The following is a 23,569-nucleotide window of genomic DNA, read 5'->3' on the forward strand; positions in this document are numbered from 1 at the left end:
ATTCTCCCTTTTCGCCGGGCCATTGTGGTCTATCCTGTAATTGCTCAGCAGACTCGCAGCTCCAAGGCGCCATTATTGGCTGCAGAAATATTGAGTGGGGCGGCGCGGGTCCATGTGTAGGAGGATCTGACAGAATCAGAGAGAATCCAGAGGGTGACATGTACCACGTAGCAAGTAGGGTGTTGTTGTAGACAAGAGACCACTCAGAAACAGTTGCCTCTGCCTTTCTCCAGTGCAGAAGGTGGGGGCAACTGATGGAAGTCGCACAGTGTGGAGGCTTACGGAGGAGCAGCCTTTAGCCAGGGCTGCAGGTGACTGGACCTGAGGGGTCAGGGGTACTGGTCCTGGTCCAGTGAGCCAGAGAAATGCCTGGGGTTCTCGGAATGGCCACATCCTAGAGGAGCCAACAGGGAAAACCAGAGTGGGCAGAGCGAGGGTGGGGTGGCGTGAGGAAGGCTCTGTGACTCAGGCTCAAGCTGGCTTTTCTGTGTCTGCCCGGCAGTGTGATGCAGAATGGGCTGTGGTGGCCACGAGGCCAGAGACGGCCCTGTGGGGTGAGGTGGTGTCATGCCCCCTGCTGAGTGGGGACCTTCCCTAGTCTGCGTTGAGCCGTTGGTGACTTCTTCCAGATTTCTGTGAAAATCAGGAAACTCAAGGGTGGGAACAGACAAATGAAGAACGTACCACTTCCACTGTCTCTGCCCTGAGACTTTGTTAACTTTCATCAGAGCCTGGCCCCTTCAGGCATTTGAGTTTTTTAACCAGACTCTGAGTTCCTTGAAGCTAGGTCAGTATTGTTTATTCATCTATTCAACAAGTAATTATTGGGCATGTACCAGGCACTGTTCTAGGCATTGGAGATGCCCCAGTGAGCAAAACAAAGACCCCTGACCCCTAGAGCTTCTGTTGTAGTGGGAAGAGAGAGAGGAACAATGAAACTATTAGTAAATAGTACAGCCTGTTGGAATGGGAGAAGTGCTCTAGAAAAGCAGCAGTAGTGAGGCAGAGAAGGGAGAGGGAACAGGGCTAGGAGGCTTGGGTGGGGTGCAGTTCTCCATAGGGTGGCCAAAGTGGGCCTCATTGGGAAGGTGACATTTGAGCATAGACTTGAAGGAAGTGAGGGAGCCAGTCATGTAGCTGTCTGGGGGAAGAGCGTTTTGGCCAGAAAGAACAGCCAGTGCAAAGGCCCTGAGACAGGAGTGTGCCTGGCGTGTCCCAGAAACAACAAGGAGCAGCACAGCAAGGCGGAGCATAGTAGGAAATGAGGTCAGGGAGGGAAGGAGGGTCCGAGGCATGTGGCGCCTTGCAGGCCATTGGAGGGCTCAGGAGTTTACACTGAGAGAAATGGGAACATCCTAACCTTTGTGTCCCCAGTGTTTAGCATGGTTCCTGCAGTAGACAGTAGATTGTCTTGAAATAGCAAATCTCAAGAGGGAATCGAGCACTGTATCTCTAATGAGCCAAGGAAATCCGGTCTTGGTCAGTACCAGAGTCTGTGAACCAGGACAGTTGGTTTTGCTGAGGGTTGCTTCACTTGATGTAGGCTGGGGGGCCACACGTGGGCCAGAAGGGGGCCAGTCCGTTCACTTCCCTCTCATGGTGCCCCAGCAATTTAACAACAGTAGGCCAGGAGGGGTGGTGTGAGTCACTCATGCCTGATGGAGGACAGTGAATGTGGCGAGTGGGAATAACTCTCCTCCCAGGAGACAGTTAGTGGGGTTTCCCCAGTGAATTCTGAGTCCTGGCTGGCCTGAGATTGACTGCCCACTGACCACTTGTGCGATGTTCATAACCTCACCCCAGGGGACCCTCCTGGTAACCTCCAGCCAAGCATGGGGACAGATTCTGGGAAGCTTCATGAGCAAAGAGAAGAAAAATAACATTCAAGGGTTTTATTTACTCCACCATATTGTTCTGGGTGACACTTGAACCCTGGATGGGTCATTCCCTAGGGAGAGCAGTGTCCGTCTGTTGAGTACTTATTGCGTGCCAGGCTGGCCGGCTTGCTCACCCTCCCTTCTCCCTCCCACAAGTATTTCTGGAGCATCCACACATTCCAGGCTGGCGCTGTGCTGGCCGCAAAGGATACAGGTTAAACCAGACAGACGAGGTCCCATCCTGACGCTCTGGTGGGGGAGACAGACAGTAAACCAGCACATCAATGCAGATTTAAGATTTGGATCTGGGAAGAAATATGCAACAGCTTTGGGAGATGATGGAAACGGAAGTCCTCCCTGAGGAGCTGACTTTGGATTTGAGGACTGAAGATTGAGGAGCTTGCCCTGCTGAGAGTGGGGGGTGGAGTGGGGGCGAGGGCTGTGATGGTCAAGGTATGGAAAATGCTGAGTCCAAGACCTCAGTGTGTCTGGGATCAGAAGAGGCCAGGATGCAAGAAACGTTCTGGGTCAATGGGAGAGGGGGACATTTTCATTTTATAGAAGTGGAACGTGCTCATTCATCTCATTTAACATCTCATTTGAGGCTTATAATAACCCCAAGAGCGGGGTAGTGTTATCATCTGTTCTCCGCATGAGGAGGCTGACGCTCCCAGAGGTCAAGTGACCATTCTCTCGTTACCCACTTGTGGGACATTGCAGGCGTCCAGCCCCAAATCCCCACGCTGTTTCTGTTTCATGCCCTTGTGTCACCATCTGCAGTGATAGTCACTTCCAGTTCAGCAGGAGATGTAGGGGAGTGTCGTGTTCTGGACTGAATGTTTTGGTAACTGAGAGTCACCAATATTTCACAGTTCATTACTTTTTTTAAGAGAACAAAATATATTAAAATATTTTTCCTAAAGAACTACCAAATAAGTGCTTGGTATGCCATTGTTTAATGAAAGAGTGTAAGGTATTTTATTTTACGTGAGTGTCAGACATGCATCTTCAATCATAAATATCTTGCAATTAAATTCATCCCACAGGCATCCAGTGGCTCTTGATTGAATGTCAGACACAGCATTGCCGGGGACAGACTAGGCAATGCTAAGCGTTGGGAGGGACAGAAAAGATGACCTGGGTGAAGAAGGCCAGGGGGATGCAGCTGGTCTCCTACAGACCTAGCAACACCCCAGAGATTGCTTTCTAAGAACTCACAACACCGTCTTGATGTTACCTGCTGTTTCTCTCAAAGTCGGAGCGCTGAGCGCATGTGCAGTGTGAGTCCTCTGAGCCCTGAGATTGTTCTGACTCCAGATAAATGGGCATTTCTTTGGTTTATGCCTCTGCAGCTGCAACGCTCCCTGATAATTGGCCAATTCATGGAGAACAGTACCATGCTCCTCTTGTTAATGGAAGTGGCCTGTTACCTCTTCATGTCACCCCCCTCCATAGGTTTTATTTTCCCATTCAATTTGTCAGCATCCTCCAGTCGCCTCCCCACTGTGCTTGCAGTCGTGCATTCTGGATGTGTGTTTGGGCTTTGGTTCAGGAGCCTAGCATTACTCACGGTTTGGCATGTAACACATGCACCCATACATCACCCTGAGTTTACTCCGTCTGACGCTGGCTTGCTGATCACCTCCTGGAATGAGAATAGACTCGCTCTGCAGCAATTATCGGGCCAGCTCCCTTCGCAGCCAGCTGCAGTGCCGTTGGTCATAGTTGGTGTAAACCTGGGCCACCATGACCCCCTGTGCCATGTGGTGCTCTGTGTATACGAGACAAAGTGGGAGATGATTACACGTTGTGGTTGGCCATAATCATCATCAGGTCGGAGGGCCACCTGATGAGTGGTGCGTAAACCGTCCTGAGCTTTTGCTCCACGGAGCTTCCTGCTCCTCCGATAAGTGTGATATGGGCCTGGCGGGGCCTTGACATCCTTCCTCCCAGAGGCTGGCCCCGTGCTGGGAGGCTCGGCGAGTGCTTGTGGAAGGGCATGACTGTGTGAGCAGTCCAGCAGAAGGTTGAGCACGTGGGCACGGAAGCTAGACTTCCTGGGCTCAGGTCCTGGCTCTGCCTCTCACTAGCGGGTGACCTTGGGCCGGTCCCTTGCCCTCTGCAGCCCCTTTCCCCATTCAGTCGTCTGGAGGATGAGGTGAGTCTGTGTATATACAGTGCTCAGAGCAGTGCAGGGTGCATTTTAGATGCTCGCTGGTTGTTCCTAGTGGTTATTATCACCTGGAAAAAATAACGAGAAAGTGTGCTTCCTCTTGGCACCTCACAGCAGCCCTGTGGGGGATGCTAATCTGAGGCCCATTTGATGCATGTGGAAACTGAGGCCCAGAGAGGAGAAGGTAGTGAGCAGCACAGCCAGGACTCAACCCAGGGCGAGTGAGACCTGGAGCCTGGGCCAGGGCTGCTCCAGCATCCCCGTAGATCCCGCCCTGCCTTTGCTGTCCACCCTGCCAGTCCCAGCCCTGAGGCTGGAGGGTGGGGAGGTTGGCCAGGGGCCTAGGTGTACTTTGGGGAGGCAGAGTCTGGCCACTACCAGACCAGAAAGCCAGGGAACAGGAAGTTGCTAGGAGCTAGAGAGTCAGGTTTAAAGCAGAGAGTGTGATTGCTTTTTAAGTGTTAGCCCCTCCCCTGCCAGCTCTGCCATCTAGGGGTCTGTTTGCTGGGGGGTTGAAGGTGAATAGAGTGCCCTTTATGGCAGGTGTTATGCGAGGCATCTCTGCATTCAGGAGCTCATTTCCACCCTGCGGCGGCATGTGAGGGAGCTGCTGTTGTCCCTGTGTTGCAGATGAGGAGACCAAGGCTCATTTGGTCAGAGTCTCTTGGCCAGTAAATGGGTCTGAGATCTGGGCCTAGGTCTGCCCTTAGGTAGGGCATGTTTTTGTTAATCAGCATGGCCTGCCTCGTTTCTCCTAGTTCTCAAATCGCTTAGCAGAGGTGTTTGAACAAAAGGATTCTAGTTGCTTCCTCAGAAGGTGAGTGGGCTAGGCCTGCGAGAGCATGAAGGTGAACTTTTTTAGCTTGATCATTGAGACACCTCCTACAGACCCAGACAGAATTCTGGGGCCTCGTCACCTGTCCTTTCTGTTACCTGCCCCTTCTAGCCCCCAGTATCTTTCTCCCTCCTTTTCTTCTCAACCGAGATTCTTCCCACAGCGCCTGCCTGGCATCCCCATGCTCCTTTTCCTGGCCACTGCCAGCTACTGCCTTCTCCACTCCCGCTGCGCCACTGAGTAGGCGCAAAGAAACCCACTCAACAGGGTGTATCTGCCAGGCGCTGAGGCCAGGCACCTTGGCATCTCTTCCCAGGCCGTGAGCATTATAAACTCCATGAACAGCCAACTGGAGAGGCCGCCCGGCTGGCCCAGCACCACCCCCTGACTCTCCGTGGGCCTGCTGCTACCTGGGAAGCTGGCCAAGCACCTTGTGTCCAGGGCACCACCGCTGTCACCAAGCACACCAGCTCCTGGTGACCCTGGCCTTGACAGAAGTAAAGCGTGAATGGCAGAGCTCTGAGCTGGCCTTCCCACCATTCTCCTCTCTTCCCGAGTGTTCTGGTGAACTCCTGTTAGCATTCAGATCAGTCATTTCCTTCTCCATGAAGCCCTCCTAAGCTCCCCACACCCTGACCTGGCAGAGTTCCCCACTCCTTCCTCCGTACCCCCCATCACCCCTCTTTCTCCATGTCCAGTGGGACACACCGCAGTACACTGTTCCTAGCTGGACCGTGAGCTCTGCGGAGGTGTGGCCCCCGGACCCCTCACTCTCAGCCCAGCAGTGGGCGTTGAGTCTGGGCTCAGTGAATGAATAGTCAGTCCCCTGGTGACCGCAGTGAGTCTAGCTTCCCAAGTTGTCTGATTGCTCCTAGCTTGTACTGAAGGCATTATGACAGCCTGACTTCATTGAAAATCCCCTAGGTAAACGTTTTTTTAAATCGAGGAATAACATAAATAAAGTGCATAAAAGTGCAGTAATCTTAGGTGTACTGCTTGCTGGCTTTGTACTTATGATTGCTTTTGTGTGTAATTCAGGTCAAGACAGAAAACATTCCAGGCATCCCAGATAGCTCCTTCTCAGTCTATAACCAACATCCCCATCCCTCCGCCAGCTAATCACCACTCTGACTTCTAGAGGTGCCTTTTTACAGGTTTCTTCTTTGGGCTGGCCTGGTGGCGCAAGCAGTTAAGTGTGCGTGCTCCGCTGCGGCGGCCTGGGGTTCACCGGTTCGGATCCTGGGCGTGCACCAATGCACTGCTTGTCAGGCCATGCTGTGGCGGCGTCCCATATAAAGTAGAGGAAGATGGGCATGGATGTTAGCCCAGGGCCAGTCTTCCTCAGCAAAGAAAGAGGAGGACTGGCAGATGTTAGCTCAGGGCCGATCTTCCTCACAAAAAAAAAAAAAGAAAAAAAAAGGTTTCTTCTTTAAGTGTGGTAAAATACAAATAACATTTGTGATGGATTAACCATTTTTAAGTATACAGTTCAGGGGCATTAGGTGCATTCTTTAAAGGTGTTCTTTACATTTAAATGGCAGTGGTAGTACTTTCTTGGGGTAAAACAACTGAATGATACAGAAGCAATGAGAGTAGAAAGTGAAAGTTCCCCCAACCTCAGTATCTTCCTCAGAAGGAACCACTGTTTTCAGTTTGTGTATCTTCCAGACCTTGCTCCGTGTCCTGTCATGCCAATATCTATCAACAGAGGAAAACCTGATAGATATGTACGTTTTAAATTGTTAGTTGTGTTTTTTAACCGTAAACGGACTCCTTGCTTGGTGGCTTGCAGCTTGCTGGTTCACGTGCAGCCTGTGTCCGGTTCTCTCTGAGGGGGTGCACCCAGACACAGTGGAGGATGTTCTGTCTGACATCGTGGCATCGGCAATGCTGCCTCTCCTCCTGCACTCAGATGCCCCAGCCTTGCATGTTTCCGTCCTTCCTTCTGTTCCCTTCCTCCTGACCCCTCTCACTGTCCTTGCAGAGCCTGCCCTCAGATCCGCCAGCCCCGAAAGGCCTTAGTTATCACTGACCCCTGGACAGGCACCTTCTCCAGTATGTAACTTTTAAGCCAGGAGCAAAGCCTTAGGTTGAAGGGGGGAGTCTGGTGGAAGATGTCGTTAACCAGCAGGCAGGGGCAGACACTTGAGGGAGCAGTTAGGCCCTCGGGCCACCCCTGAAATCACAGTGTTGGCCTTCAGCTGGCCCTGACCCCAGAAGCCAGCCTCAGTGTCCAGCTGCAGAGCCCCAGGTCTCCCCTTCATCTGCCAGTGGGGTGCCTGGCAGAATCTGTGTATCAGCGAGAAGGGGCTTGTGCCTCTATGCTCCTCCTGCAGCGCGGGCTCCGGGTTCCCAGGAGACGAGCCTTGGCCAAACCCGAGCCTCCTGCATTTGGGAAACATAGACCTATTTGCAGAATACTTTTCTCTGGGGCTTGCATGGTGTGCTCTCTTTATGAGAAGATAAACCCAAAGGCCTTCTGATTTTTGACTCTAAAGTGGGCTCTTCCACTTCTTTTGGTTAGTTTCATCCTGCTTGCCCTTCCACTGTGCGAAGTCCAGCTCCTGGGGGTGTTAAGCTCCTCTTTTCTTTCCTTCTCTTTTTTTCTTTTTTTTTCTTCTCTCCTTCACTTTGGACACAGTCCGGTACAGGCAGCGGCGCGTTGAGGCCCTGTCCTGCTCCAGGCACCTGGTTTAGTGTTGAGAACACAGTGGGGATTAGGAAGGATGGGGCCCTTCTCCAGGGGGCTTTCCGTCAGGAACATCGGGATTGCCCAGTGTAACACGGAGATTCCTGGGAGGCTGGGAGCCGGGAGGCTCTTGACAGGAGCAGCAGGAATGATCATGAACCTCTGCCCACATTTCCCAGCCAAGCCCTATCAGTTTCTCCATGGTAACTGTGGGATTTTGATGTTGTTACTATTAAGAAAAAAAAAGTCAGGTTTTTCAAATACAGAATAAAAGAAGGGAAAGTAAAGTCCATAATTCTTATGTCCAAATGATCCTTGTTGAATTTTTTAACAAGTTAATATGCATACATGATTAGAAATTTCAAACCAAACAGAAAAGTATAGAAATGAAAAAATATAAGTACACTTGTGCGAGTGTACACGTACAGTACCACCCACCTTCTTTCTTCCCCCAAAGATGAAATGCTAATATATTCTTATGCAGCTTTCCAGGAAAAGTTGTGTTTGCACCATCATGTGTAGCCTTTGAAAAGCCTACCTGAAAGGGACCGTACTGCGTTCCCTGTTCATGCTTTTTCATCCTGGTGCTGTTTCTGCATCAGTATATCTAGGTATAAAAAGATCTCAGTCTTTTTAACATCTACATGGGTTCCCACTCTATGGACAGACCATAATTACCTAACCACTCCCCTATTGATGGACATTTAGGTTCTTTCCAGTTGTTTACTGGGTAGGTTGCATTTTAAAGGTTTGAAATTTCCCCAGTAAGCATGCCTCCCCCCTCCCCTTCCCCAACACCTGATCATCGAGAAAAGCATATCCCTTTGGAAAGTTCTTAAATTCATTTTCACAGTTGATTTTTTTTTTTTTTTTTGGTGTAGGCAGGGACAGGAAGGTAACTGTAGTATGTTAGATGCTTACTGTATCGCCAGGCTCTGAAGGAACTTTATATCCATGACTTCGTTTAGTTGTAGGAGGCCAGAATTACTTGCCCCATGTTTTAGACAAGGAACCTGCTCAGAGAGGGCCCACAGCTCATGAGGGTTCAGCTGGGGTTGACACTGATCTGACCAGCCCTGGACCTTGTGCATTGTTTCACTTCCCTTAGTTCTGCTAGTTGTTCTGTACATCTGAGTCCATACGGAGCTCAGGGAGAGGTTTCTACTTCTATCCACGTGAATTTCTGCTTGTAGCTTCTAACTGGGTGGTGTTTTGCTCTTTTGGGTCTTGGTTTTCTGTTTCTGAAAGCTTTGACTGCATATGGCATGCTCTAAAATTCACTGGGAGTAAGTGGTGATGGGAGGACGCAGTTGCTTCATCCTGGGGCCCTAACTTACTGGGTTCGCGTCCTTCGGGAGAGGATGGGGGGGCCGTCCGGGGGTGCGTTTGATCACACAGCATCCTAAGTGGGCTCTGATGGATGCTGTCTGTCAAGCGGTGCACGCTCAGAATGCTCCCATCTCTGGGCTCTTGGTTGTTGGTGTCTGTAATGTGCTATCTGGGTTTCCTGGACAGTAGAATCATGTCTCAATTTATCTGTAATTTTTGTGGATGAATAATCCAAAGTGGATAAATAAAAATTAATGTTTGGATTTGGATGCTAATTTAGCTTTAAATTAGGTTTTGTTTTGAGCGTTATTGAAATTAATCTGTGTGCTTTGAGCACATTCCACTTATTGGCAAGGTACAGTAGCCCCCAGAATGCAATTGGTGGTTGTTTGGGGTGAATTCAGAAGATGGATAAACCAGATCAAGATAATGGAAAAGTTTACTTTAAAAGTTTTTCCTTTTTTAATAACAAAATGGTATCTGAACATCATCCAGAGCCTGGAAAGAGAGAAACACTTCAGTCAAAGTTCTGTCCCAAACAAATCAGGCAGTTTTTCTTTTGCTCCTTTCTAGACCTGGCCTATTTGCATGTAAATACTTTTTAAAGAGTACTAAATATAGAACTGAATTTGAGCTCCTGGTGAAGCTCTGTTATTTTAGGAAGATCTTGGGCTTTGTAGTTGGGCAAGCTTCGATTCAAATTCTAACTCTGCAGCTCAGTAGCTGTGTGACAATGGGCAAGTCACTTAACCCTTCTGAGCCTCTTATTTTCTCATCTATAAAATGAGACTGAAGCAATCTACAGATTCAGTGCAATCCCAATCAAAATCCCAATGACATTCTTCACGGAAGTAGAGAAAAGAATACTAAAATTCATATGGGGCAACAAAAGACCCCAAATAGCTAAAGCAATCTTAAGAAAAAAGAACAAAGCTGGAGGCATCACAATCCCTGGTTTCAAAACATACTACAAAGCAATAGTAATCAAAACAGCATGGTACTGGTACAAAAACAGACACACAGATCAATGGAACAGAATTGAAAGCCCAGAAATAAAACCACACATATATGGACAGCTAATTTTCGACAAAGGAGCTAAGAACATACAATGGAGAAAGGAAAGTCTCTTCAATAAATGGTGTTGGGAAAACTGGACAGCCACACGCAAAAGAATGAAAGTGGACCATCTGCTATCGCCATTCACAAAAATTAACTCAAGAATCAAAGACCTGAAGGTGAGACCTGAAACTATAAAACTCATACAAGGAAATATAGGCAACACACTATTTGACATTGGTCATAAAGGAATCTTTTCGAATGACATGCCTACCCAGACTAGGGAAACTAAAGAAAAAAATAAGCAAGAGGGACTTCATCAGATTAAAGAGCTCCTACAAGACGAATGAAACCAGAATCAAGATGAACAGACAACCCACCAGCTGGGAGAAAATATTTGCAAAACATATATCTGACAAGGGGTTAATCTCCTTAATATATAAAGAACTCACACAACTGAACAACAAAAAAACAAACAACCTAATCAAAAAATGGGCAGAGGAAATGAACAGACACTTCTCCAAAGAAGATATACCGATGGCCAATAGGCACATGAAAAGATGTTCAACATCACTAATCATCAGGGAAATGCAAATCAAAACAACACTAAGATACCACCTCACGCCCGTTAGAGTGGCTATAATCACCAAGACAAAAAACAACAAACGTTGGAGAGGATGTGGAGAAACAGGAACCCTCGTACACAGCTGGTGGGAATGCAAACTGGTGCAGCCTCTATGGAAAACGGTATGGAGATTCCTCAAAGAATTAAAAATAGAGATGCCCTATGATCCAGCCATCCCACTACTGGGAATCTATCCAACGAACCTGAGATCAACAATCCAAAGAGGCTTATGCACCCCTATGTTCATTGCAGCATTAGTCACTATAGGCAAGAGGTGGAAGCAACCTAAGTGTCCCTCGACTGATGATTGAATCAAGAAGATGTGGTGTATATATATACAATGGAATACTACTCAGCCATAAAAAAAAGACAAAATCGTCCCATTTACAACAACATGGATGGGCCTGGAGGGTATTATGTTAAGTGAAATAAGCCAGAAAGAGAAAGACAAACACTGTATGATCTCACTCATATGTGGAATATAAACCAGCACATGGACAGAGAAAACTGTATTGTGGTTACCAGGGGCAAGGGGGGTGGGGGGTGGGCACAAGGGATGAAGGGAGACACATACATGGTGATGGACAAACAAAAATGTACAACCCAAAATTTCACAATGTTATAAACTATTAAAACATCAATAAAAAAAAATGAGACTGATAATCCCTATATCTCATGGTTGTTATAAGGACTGATACAGCCATGTTTTCCATAATACGGGAACTGATGACATGCCCTTTTTGATTTGTCTTAGAAGCCTTGTGACTTTTTCAGGGATAAACTTCTTCCTCTAGGGCGAGCTAATCTTTAACTGATTGCTGATACTTGGCTCTAAAGAGAGCCAACATTTGGCTTCATCCGGTACACCGTGCTTTCTCTTTTCTGTTATTTATTTTTATAATAGCGAGGTACGCTGGTGTTTCATTTCCTGTAGTGATATGTAGTTTCTTTTAAAATAAATTTGTTTAAATTAGAAGTTAATAATAACATCAGTGTGCTGTAGTTAAGACATAAATTGTGCAGGTGGTGTGTGGGTATGAATCCCAGCTCTGCTGCCTCTTGGCTGTGTGACGTTGGGCAGGTCATTTATGTCTCTGAGCCTCGGTTTCCTCATCTGTAAAATGAGGATGGCAACAGTACTATCTCGTGGGTTTGTTGTGAAGTTCAGGTGAGATAACAGAGCCCTCAGAACAGCATCTGGCACACACAGAGTACGGGCACACCTCGGAGATGTTGCGGGTTCAGTTCCAGACCACTGCGATAAAGCAAATATTGCAGTAAAGTGAGTCACACGAATTGTTTTGGTTCCCACTGCATATAAAAGTTATGTTTACACTATACTGTGGTCTCTTAAGTGTTGCAATAGCATTATATCTAAGAAAACAATGTACATACCTTAATTAAAAATATTTTATTGATACAAGATGTTAACCATCATCTGAGCCTTCAGAGAGTTGTAATTTTGTTGCTGGTGGAGGGTCTTGCCTCGCTGTGGATGGCTGCTGACTGATCAGGGTGGTGGTTGCTGAAGGCTGGGTGGCTGTGGCAATTTCTTAAAATAAGACAACAGTGAAATTTCCCACATCGATTGACTCTTCCTTTCATGAACAATTTCTCTATAGCATGAGATGCTGTTTCATAGCATTTTATCCACAGTGGACCTTCTTTCAAAATTAGAGTCAATCCTCTCAACACTGCCACTGCTTTATCAACTAAGTTTGTGTAATATTCTCAATCTTTTGTTGTCATTTCAACAATCTTCACAGCATCTTGACCAGGAGTATATTCCATCTCAAGAAACCACTTTCTTTGCTCATCTTTAAGAAGCAACTCCTCATCCATTAAAGTTTTATCATGAGATTGCAGCAATTCAGTCACATCTTCAGGCTCCACTTCTAATTCTAGTTCTCTTGCTGTTTCCACCACATCTGCTATTACTTCCTCCACTGAAGTTTTGAACCTCTCCAAGTCATCCATGAAGGTTGGAATCAAATTCTTCTAGACTCCTGTTAATGTTGATATTTTGACCTCTTCCCATGAATCACAAATGTTCTTAATGGCATCTAGAACGGTGAATCCTTTCCAGAAGATTTTCAGTTTACTTTGCCCAGATCCATCAGAGGCATCACTATCTATGGCAGCTGTAGCCTTACAAAGTGTATTTCTTAAATAATAAGACTTGAAAGTCAAAATTATTTCTCAATCCACAGGCTGCAGAATGGATGTTGTGTTAGCAGGCATGAAAACAACATTAATCTCATTGTACATCTCCATCAGAGCTCTTGGTTGACCAGGTGCATTGTCAATGAGCAGTAATGTTTTGAACGGAATCTTTTTTTCTGAGCAGTAGGTCTCAATAGTGAGCTTAAAATATTCAGTAAACCATGTTGTAAACAGATGGGCTGTGATCCAGGCTTTGTTGTTCCACTTATAGAGCACAGGCAAAGTAGATTTAGCATAATTCTTAAGGGCCCTAGGATTTTCAGAATGGTAAGTGAGCATTGGCTTCAACTTAAAGTCACCAGCTGTATGAGTCCCTAGCAAGAGAATCAGCCTGTCCTTTGAAGCCAGGCTTTGACTTCTCCTCTTTAGCTGTGAAAGTTCTAGATGGCATCTTCTTCCAATATAAGGCTGTTTTGTCTACATTGAAAATCTGTTGTTTAGTGTAGCCACCTTCATTAATTATCTTAACCAGATCTTCTGGATCACTTGCTACAGCTTCTATATCAGCAGTTGCTGCTTCCCCTTGCACTTTTATGTTATGGAGACAGCTTTTTTCCTTAAACCTCATGAACCAACCTCTGCCAGCTTCAAACTTCTTTTCCAGCTTTTTCACCTCTCTCAGCCTTCATAGAATTGAAGAGAGTTAGTTAGGGCCTTGCTCTGGATTAGGCTTTGGTTTAAGGGAATATTGTGACTGGTTTGGTCTTCTATCCAGACCACTCAAACTTTCTCTGTTTCAGCAGTAAGGCTGTTTTTCTTATAATTTGTGTGTTCACTCAAGTAGCCCTTTTAATTTCCTTCAAGAACTTTTCCTTTACGTTTACAAATTGGCTAACAGTTTGGCACAAGAGGCCTAGCTTTCAGCCTGTGTCGGCTTTCAACATGCCTTCCTCACTAAGCTTAATCATTTGTAGCTTTTGATTTAAAGTGAGAGACATATGACTCCTACTTTCACTTGAACATTTAGAGGCCATTGTAGGGTTATTAATTGTCCTAATTTCAATATAGTTGTGTCTCGGACTAGGGAGGCCTGAGGAGAAGGAGAGAGACAGAACGGCCTGGTAGTGGAGCAGTCAGAACACACACATTAATCAGCTGTTTGCTATCTTACATGGGTGTGGTTCATGGTGCCCCAAAACAGTTATAATAGTAACATCAAAGATCACTGATTGCAGATCACCATAACAAATGTAATGATAATGAGAAGTTTGAAATATTGCGAGAATTACCAAAATGTGACACAGAGACACGAAGTGAGCAAATGCTGTTGGGAAAATGGTGCCAGTAGTCTTGCTTGATGTAGAGTTGCCACCAACTTTCAATTTGTAAAAAATGCAGTATCTGTGAAGTGCAATAAAGCGGAGCACAATAAAACGAAGTATGCTCGTACCATAAAAGTGTCAACCAGAAATGTTTTTCTTGTGCAAACGACTGATCTCTGGGAAGCCCAGAGCGGGGGTAGGTAAAGTGCAGAGTCTCTGACGTAGGAGGGTGGGCAATAAATGGTAGCTGGTGCTATTGTTTTGATTATTTAATAATGATGATATTAATAATAGTCATAATAATAAACTAGGAGGTAGCATTTGTTGTTCTGGAAATTAATTTCCTGGGGAAGAAACTCTCAGGCAGCTTGATAGGGTCCAGTGAGATTCCAAGGTTCAAATCCGTCTTTTCTCTTGGTTCGACTTTTCTAGGCCAAGCCCAGCATTCGGTGCTTCATTAAACCCACCGAGACACTAGAGCGGTCCCTTGAGATGAACAAGCACAAGGGCAAGAGGCGGGTGCAAAAGAGACCCAACTACAAAAACGTTGGGGAGGAAGAAGATGAGGAGAAAGGGCCCGCCGAGGATGCCCAAGAAGACGCCGAGAAGGCTAAAGGTACAGAGGGTGGTTCAAAAGGCATCAAGACGAGTGGGGAGAGTGAAGGTGAGTGCGCCTGCGAACGCCACCCCGCCCGCACTGCGAGCGAGGCTGTCATTTTGTCTGGTCCCCCCTCGTGTGTCAATGGGTGCTTCTGTTCATTCCTGACACAGGTGTACCTCATTCTGTACGACCCAGCCATTCGGAGGCAACTATGGGCAGATCCGGTACAAGACCCGCCCTCATTGGATGGGTGACCTGGAGCGAGGTTTTTTACTCATAACCCCGTGCCTCAGTTTCCCCATCTGTAAAAAGAGGGTAACAAAGAATATCTACTTTGTTATTTTGAGAATTAAATGAGTAAATACACGTAAAGTGCTCAGAACAGTGCCTGGCCTATGTCATAAGTATTTGCTGCTGCTGCTACTATTACTACTATTAATTTTATCATTATCTTTGTGATTGCTGCTCTTATTATTCCCCATAACCTGGAATTATGATTTTTGACAGAAGTCATTATTTCCAGTGCACTGAAGGAAGACAAGGGACCCCTGTTTAATGAAATTATATGCATTTAATAGGATAATGTTTTTTGGGATTCAGATAATCAAATGGAGTCCCCCAGGTTCTTACATTAAGATTTTTTAAAGTCCTCTCTGTTTAGAATGAGGTACACTTGTGTTTGGTGCATATGTGCTCAATAAGCAGAATCGTTCAGTCCTCTTTTTGCCCTTGTTGGGATGATTCTGGTTTATTCTTCACTTCCCTCTTGTTGAGATACTGAACCTTTCTCGATCTGGAGAGCATTGTCTGCTCTGGGATTAAGTGTGCTTGAACTGTCCAGTTCCCTGTGTCATGGGCCAGGCTCATAGCCACACAGATGGGGTGTCTGGCTTGGGGAGGTCATGGGGTGGAAGTGAGGCAGGGGCTCTGCTCACTGGAGGTGAGCTCTCGCCGCCTCTCCTGGGACAGACACAGGCTCTCAGCGCTGGGCTGTGGTCTGCTAGGAGTGTGGGGAGCACTTCTTGCGAGCCGTCCTCCTGGGCCCTGGGCTACAGTAGCTGCTCTGAAGCCAGACCCGTCAGCCTGGACTGTGTGAGTCTCCCAGTCCACGGCATCTGAAGCTGGAAAACAGAGCAGCTCAGTAAATCAGTGACTGGGAACTCATTTGTGTTTGGGAGTTTGCCACATTTATGCAGCCAAAACCAGCCCCTGTCCCCACCCCTCTGGCCCCATTCTGATTTTCTTGGCGGTTGTCAGCGAATGCCATGATCACATTTTGATAAGTGTAACCAGAGCGTCTCTCTGGTGCCACCCATCTCTCTTTTTAAGGCAGAGATCTCCAGCATGCCTTTAGTTCTGTTCAAAGTGTGCAGTCAGCATTTTGGTTTAGGAGTTCTTTTTTGGCTTGGGAAATCTTTGCCAACGAATATCACTTTGGTGGGGAGGTGAGGGGCAAGCACAAGGTAAGCCATACTCATTTGCTTATTTGGATCATTTTGATTTTTTTTTTTTAACTCGGAAGAAAATCGTCTGCTTAAACCCTAGGTTTAGCTGTGCTGTAGCCACACTGGGGGAAAATGGACAACTTCACCCCATTTTGTACACTGTGTTCTCATCAATTTTGTTTTGGAAAGATGCTGCCTCTTTCGTTCCAGTCCTTTTAAGGGCTGCTCTCTGACCAGGCCCGGGCCATGACTAACCGTGGTGTGGACAGGGCAGGCCCGGCCTCAAACACACAATCACATGAGTCAGCCAGGCGGCCCAGTCCTGGCGCACGGGGGCTTCAGTGGCTCAGCAAGGCTGCCGTTCCAGCTCACTGTTGGGATTGGGGTAAGGACTCCCTGCACGCTGAGCCCACCTGCCCTATGCAGGGGGCAAGGGGAGAAATATTCACTAGCCTCCAAAAACGTGTTTTCTGGGTGGTTACTTGGCCAAGTTGCGCCAGGCAGGGCCCTGGAATTTCCCCAGCAGCCTTGCCTGGACAGTTGATGCTGACTTCAGGGCTCAGTGGAGCGCGGCTCTCAATGACCCCCTCGGCATTTTGGTGCTCTCCTGTTTTCTCAAATGCATATTAGTCATTCCAAAATATGATGGGCCTGTTGTCTTCCCACCCAGCTCACCATAAATAGGTACAACTTTTCCAGGCCTATCTGGCAGACACGCCTAACCGGGCAGCAGCGGTTGTAGTCGGGAGCTTTTTGAATTGTATACTTGATCTCTTAGTTATTCTCAAATTTGAAGGCGTGGCTGGTGGGTGTTCTCTCCTTAGATTGTATCAGTGCTTGAGTGAAACCACACAGCTGTGAATTCCTGTGACTTGGAACGGTGTCAGGCATATTTTCTCATTCAGTTTCAAGCCGGAGGACAGTGTAGATGGGGGGAGGTGCCCCCGGAGATGGGAGATTGACTTGCAGTCCTGTCTCAACATCTAGGTTTCTTGTGGGCCTTGGATCTTCTCCTTAAGCTCTGGACCTCTTTTTTCCCATCTGGAAATGATGAATATAGAAAATATAATTCACATGTTGACTTTTTTTTTTAATGAGTATTTGTTAGGATCCTTGCATTTGCAGGATTTAGAAATTCTACTCAGACTGGCTTAAGCAAAAAGGGTGATTATTGTTCACATCACTGGGAGGCTTGGGCAGGGCTGGATTCAGGTGCAGAGATGACCATTGGCAGCGCGAGGCTCGCATCCTGCTAACTTAGCCAGCAAGTGGAGAGGGAGCTGGTCCTTCCCACTGGCTGCAGCGGAAGGCTGGGGGCCGATGCTCGTAGCTGCTGATAGTCCTGGCTTGTCCACCGCTGTGGAGGGATGTTCTGTGCTTTGTGGCCAGGCCTGGGTCACGTGTCCACGCTACTGTGACTCCCTCAGTAAACAATGAGGTGCGCTCGTGAGAAGAGGGAGCGTGGGTGCTGGGCTGGCAGGAACAACAGGTGCTTCGCTGGGAAGCCGCACTCTGTTTCTGTGGACCCTCGTCCCCTCAGGGCTGTCTTCTCCCTTCCTGTTTTGAGGTGGATGTGTGGCTGTTTTCTCCTGCAAAAGTACTTCTTCTCTAGCAAGCTGCCTGCATTGTCCCTGGATCTAGGGGCTTGTTGACAGCCTGGCTGTAACGGATAGGCACAGGTGACTCTTGAGTAAAGAGATGCTGGCACCAGATCCCCCCATTTTCATGGTAAACTCTTTACCTGAAAAGGTGGTATAAAGCACAGGACTGAAAGGCATTTGGTGACAAGTCACAGCTTTGCCAGGACCTGACTTAAATGTGGCATTAACATGTTTTTTCCTACAAATGCAACACCCAGAGTTCACACCTCCTCCACGTTTAAGCCTAGACGAGGAAGTTGTGTGAAGTGAATGTGCACCCGGGACCCTCCAGTCCCATCCCCGGGTTGCAAAGAAATTGCTCTGCCTCTGGGTCCCAAGTGATGGGCAACTCATTCTGAAACCAAGAAAATCACAGAGCCCCTGAATTTGCAGAAATTGAATACTAAGAGGAACAAGAGGGGAGCCCTAGTCCCTGTAGCCGAAGGAGTGTTCATTCGGATGCCCGTTCGTGTCTTAACTCGCTCTGCAGTCTGAGAGGACAGTCATCTCTTTCTGGATTCTCTTAGAGCAGTGGCTTAATAGACAGACCTGAGACAAGACAACGAGTCGTGTGAACTTCTTGTTTGAAAACTAGGGTTTGGCTTTTGTTTTTTGCCTATGGAAAAAGTAGGCCTCAATTTCACGGCCTGACCTTCAAAGCCTACTCTTTTCCTGGAATCCAGCAAAGGCACGGAGTGAAGGCGACAGTGCTGACTTGGAACCTGCCAGGTTAGCTGGCAGCTGGGGTGCCCGGGAGTCTGGAGCCCCGGCTTTGCCTTTTCTGAAGTCTACTGAAATGAAACAGAACCCTGGCCTCCTTTCTGGCTCCTCTTGCAAAGCCAGAGCCAAACCCTGGCCCGGCAGACCTTTCTGACTGGAATGAGCCGTGGACAAGCTATTGGGGGGTTGGGGTCTGAATCCCAGACGCCTGAAGGGCTGCCCCTGAGCAGCTCTGTGACCCTGGACGGGTCATTGCTTCTCCACCAATAGAGGTGACTTCACGACGCCCAGCCCTCAGGTTGTCAGAAACGAGAACATGAGTGCCTCAGCATCTAGCACTTGATGCATGAGCACTGAGTAGGAACCCTGGCCAAGACAGAGAGCAGAGTGAGGCACTTGAAGGGGCATTTGTGCTTGGTTGGGGGACTTTGTGCTTGAACACCCCAGCGAGTTTCTATGGGGCCTATTTCTCTGTTAGTTTCTATAAGGAATACATGAGGTGGGTGAGCGTGTGTGTCTGTGTGTGAGTGAGATAGTGGGATGGGGCGAGGAGAAGGATCAGGAGGCTGGCCCACCATTGTAGAGACATGTGGGAGTGCCAACTTTTCTAATGGGCTTAACTAGGATAAGGAGAAGGATTGCAGATGACTTTAGACAAATCCTCTGAAAAGCAACTTCCCAGAAAAACATTCTGAATTCAATGCTCTTCAGTAAAAGATAACAAAAAACAAAGGAGGAGGTACCCCAAATATTCAGCAAATACACACCCTGCCATTGCCAGGGGCTATTTGCCTCTTGAAATTCTGCACCAAAGCCACTAGTAGCCTGCAGTCCCTCCCTTGTTTCCTAGGTAAGCAGCAAGGGCATCTTTTTCCTCCTTAGTCAACCTTCTTCTTAAGGCCTTCTTACTCTCCCTGCCCCTCTTTTTATTGTCTGTCCTCGCTGTGATTGCTGGAATGTGGAACACAGAGGGCAACTGAGAAAATCCTTGGGTTTGTGAAGTCAAAGACTGTTGGGAGGTCACGCCTGCCATTTCCCTGAAAAGCGCTTCATTTACCAAATGTTAACAGATTAGAATGTACATCATCCGGGCAAGTTGGTGAATTATTGCCGTTATTTAAAAAATCAGAGTGTTCGAGTATTGGGGAGGTGCATGGGTTTGGCCAGAGTGGTCATCCTGAGAGGCAGAAGTTGACGTCCTTGTGTCCTGGGGGTCCTCAGGCCTCTCCTGTACATTCACAATATCTGCAGCCGTCACCACATCCAGCCCCGGAACTCTTTTCATCTTCCCAGACTGAAACTCTGTACCCATTAAACAACTCCTCGGTCCCCTCCCCCAGCCCCCGGCAGCCACCATTCCACTTTCTGTCTCTATGAATTTGGCTACTCTAGGTACCTCATATAGGGGGAATCATACAGTATTTCTCCTTTTGTGACTGGCTTATTTTACTTGACATAGTGTCCTCAAGGTTCTTCCATGTTGTAGCATGTGGCAGGATTTCCTGCCTTTTTAAAGCTGGATTTTTGGATATACTACACTTTGCTTATTCATTCATCCATTGATGGACATTTGGGTTGCTTCCACCTTTTGTCTATCGTGAATAATGCTGCTACAAACCTGGGTGTGCAAATCTTCCACTTTGGAGGTTTCTGTGGAAATGATAGAGGCCAAAGAGAGCCTGGGCAGGGTCTGCTGAAGCCAGAGGAGCTGGGGATTTAGGTTCTTGCTCCCAGCTTTGCAGCCTCACAAGCACGTTCCTCACTCCCAGCGGCTGGAGACTGCAGTTGTGTAATGGGGTCGTGCCGCCCACCTGGCTGGGGTACCAGCCCCTTCAAGATTATGCCTGGCACAGGAACTAACACTGCACAGACGTCTGTTTATACGACGCAGCCAATGGGCAATGCCAGAAGAGCAGCACACAACAGCCGGAGGCAGAGGCCCACCACCTAATCCCTCTGCACCTCAGTTTCCCCTTCTATAAAATGCAGAGATTACGCTAGCTCAGCATTGCTCCAGCTGCAGGCTATGGAGATATTTTAGGTGGGACACAGAGGGCCTTATAGACCGTGCGAGAGGATTCTTATTGAGTGATTCGCTCTGGGGGAAGCCTCATGTTTGGTGGGCCACATCTTAACACCTCTCTCACATTCCTGGATCTCCCTTTTTCAGTGCAGTCAACAGGCTTTGGCACCTTTTTGTTTATTCATCATGTGTATTTTCACAGTTGCTTTCTATTTATACTGGTTTTATGCTTATAATGGTAATTTTAAAAAACTTGTTTGAAAATAATTTCAAATTTACAAGAAATTGGAAAAACAAAAATAGTCTAAAGAACATCTGTTTACCCTTTACCCACTTTCACGTTTTAACATATTATACCGTACACCATCTGCTTTCTTATTTGTGTTTTCTCTCTCTCTACATGCGTGCGTGTGCGTGTACAAACACACACTTTTTTTCAGAATAAGTTAGAACCATCATGCCCCTTCCCTTCTGGAAGCTTCAGCGTGTGCTTGCTAAGAACAGGGTATTCCCTTTCATGACCACAGTACAGTCATCAACTTCAAAATAGTTTTCTACAGTCCATGTTCCAGTTTATCTGTTGGCCTAACAATGTCCTTCATAGCGTATTTCCTCCCTCCGGTACAAAATCCAGTCTGGGCTCAGGCAGTGCCTTCAATTGTCGTGTCTCTTTAGTCTCCTTTACTCTGGAACATTTCCACAGCCTTTTTTCCTCTTTTACAACGTTGGCGTTTTGAAAAATATAGAACCTCCCCATCCTTTGTTTTAATAAAATGTTTCCCATTCTGACTTTGATGTTTCCTTGGATTAGATTGAAGTTTTTCATTCTTGGCAGGAATACGGCGTAGGTGACATCATGTCCTTCTCGGGGTGTCACATTTGGAGGCACATGGTGTCCTTCTGTACCTCATGGGTGATGTTAATTTTGGTCACCTGGTTAAGGTATTGCCCAGTTTCTCCACCATATAATTACTTTCTCTTTTCTTTGCAACTCATCAGCAATCCATGGGGAGACACTTGGAGATAATGCCGATATCCTGCACCTCATTACAATCTCCCCTTAGATTTGGTGTTCATTAGTGGTTCTTGATGGATCCAGTCAGGATGGTGGCAAAATGTTGATTTTCCAACATCAGCACTTTGTCCATGTGTGCAAGTCAGCCCCAGCATTCCACTGTGAGCAAGATTCCTCCCTTCTCCCCATTTATTTATTTATCTATCTATTCTTGGCACAGACTCGTGTTTTCTAGTTTTTTAGTGGTTTATATTTCATTACTGTATTTAATTAATGTAATGCTCAAATTGTCCCACATTGGCCATTGGGAACCCTTTTGAGCTGGCTGCTATGTCCTTGCTGTGATAAGCCCCCATCATTTTCTTCGGGCAGTCCTTACACTTTCTGGCATTAACAAGGTATTCCAGGTTCCTCTTGTACCTATGCTGCCCATCCCTGGGATTAGCCGTTTCTCTGAGAAGCCCTGGTTCCTCCCCATAGGCAATGGTATTAGAGGCCACAGTCTAAGCACGAGATATGCTCATTGCTACTGGGGTGTCTTGCTTTTTGCCCTTTTCAGTGGACAGAGCTAGGAAATAAATGCGTGTATATATACAAAATACATTTATTCATGCGTATGTGTACATACATACAAACATGCATATACATAGACATATTTTAGAAATCATAAGTTCATACCAATACTTCCAATTCCCGTCAATTCCCAGAGAGTTCTTTCCTGCCTTCCTCCGCTCCAGATTTCTGTGTTTCTTCTTCCACAGTGAGAGCCCTCGTTCCCAATGACATCAACACATTTCTTTGCTCAATCCTATAATATATCTAAAAAAGCTTCAGAATTATTTATTGTTTAATAAACAAACAAAGAGTTCCTGATTGTTTGCAGTTCTCCCCCCGCCGCCCCCAGGACTTCACCTACCCCCAAACTGAGGGTGTAGAGTCAGGTGTGGTGTTCATAAACTACCTGCATTACTCTGTCCTGCCTTCCTTTCTTTTCCCCTTTCAGGGCAGGTATGATATTCATTTGAAACAAATTGAGGGTTTTTTTTTTTTTTCAGTTCAGAGTTCTCCCTTCCCATTCTTATTGATTTAATTTCTTTTTTTAAATATATGGAATATAACAAACTCAAAACTATGCAAAAATGTGTGTTCAGAGAAGTATCCCTCCTCCCATATTTCTTCCATCTCATTCCCCCCACCTCTTGTAGATAACCAACTTGATTATTTTCTGGAATATCCTTCCTGTGTTTCTTTTTATAAAAAGGAGCAGATTTATGTATGTTTTCTTATTTTCCTTCTGTCTTACACACAGGGTAGCACACTATATGTATGCTCTTTGGCACTTCACTCTCTTCACTTATTAGCAGTGTGTCCGGAAATCACTTTATATCTGTTCACAGCAGTCTTCCTCATTCCTTTTCACAGTTACACTGTGTGTGTACCATAGTTCATTCAACCAGTCTTTATGCTTGGACATTTAGGTAGTTTCCAGTGTTTTGCAATTACAGATAATACTGCAGTGAATACCCTAGTGCGTGTGCATTTTCGTATTGTTGGAGGTGTATTTTCCAGATAAATTCCTACAAGTGGGATTGCTCAATTGAAAGGTAGAGTAGTGATTTAAAGTTTCCTTTTAAAATGTATTAAAGTAAAAAAAAATGATATAGTTCAAATAAAATGATTAAGTAAATAACAAATAGTATAGGCAATATACAGACATAGCAAAAATTGTGAAGGCAAGCAAATGACTGACATTTGAGCAAAACTGGGCTAGATTATTGCAGCAATCCCTTCCAACTCCAAAACAGAAACCTGGTTGGGGTGGGGGCTTGTGATATAGTAACTGAGGTTGAGACAGCCCCCCTGGGAATTCATCATCAGAGCCTGAGGCCTGGCCTCAGTGACCATCAGTGGAAATCTGTGTCCACGTGAGCCCACTGGTCTGCTTTCCCCAGTGGTGGCAGTATGTGCACGCGCCCTGGGAGGGGAGTGAGGCCACACTGAAGCAGGCCTGGTATCAGCAGGGAGATGTGGGAGTGGGGGCCCAGAAGGCTATGCA

The 23,569-nt window shown here is 46.6% G+C and overlaps 1 protein-coding gene across 7 annotated transcripts in view; it reads left to right on the forward strand.

Moving 5' to 3' along the window:
* Positions 1 to 23,569, forward strand: part of CLEC16A (C-type lectin domain containing 16A) — a 209,613-nt gene that overhangs the window by 39,414 nt on the left and 146,630 nt on the right. For 6 of the 7 annotated variants that reach the window (XM_004438071.3, XM_087416956.1, XM_014793442.2 and 3 more), the window contains exon 10: positions 14,502 to 14,733. In XM_004438071.3, coding sequence (XP_004438128.1) covers positions 14,502 to 14,733 — 232 coding nt within the window. The remainder of the gene's footprint in view (positions 1 to 14,501; positions 14,734 to 23,569) is intronic. The other variant, XM_014793439.2, reaches the window with a different exon arrangement.

The sequence above is a fragment of the Ceratotherium simum genome, chromosome 26 (genome assembly GCF_057802395.1).
Source record: "Ceratotherium simum simum isolate JZ-2026a chromosome 26, ASM5780239v1, whole genome shotgun sequence".
Taxonomy (NCBI): Eukaryota; Metazoa; Chordata; class Mammalia; order Perissodactyla; family Rhinocerotidae; genus Ceratotherium; species Ceratotherium simum.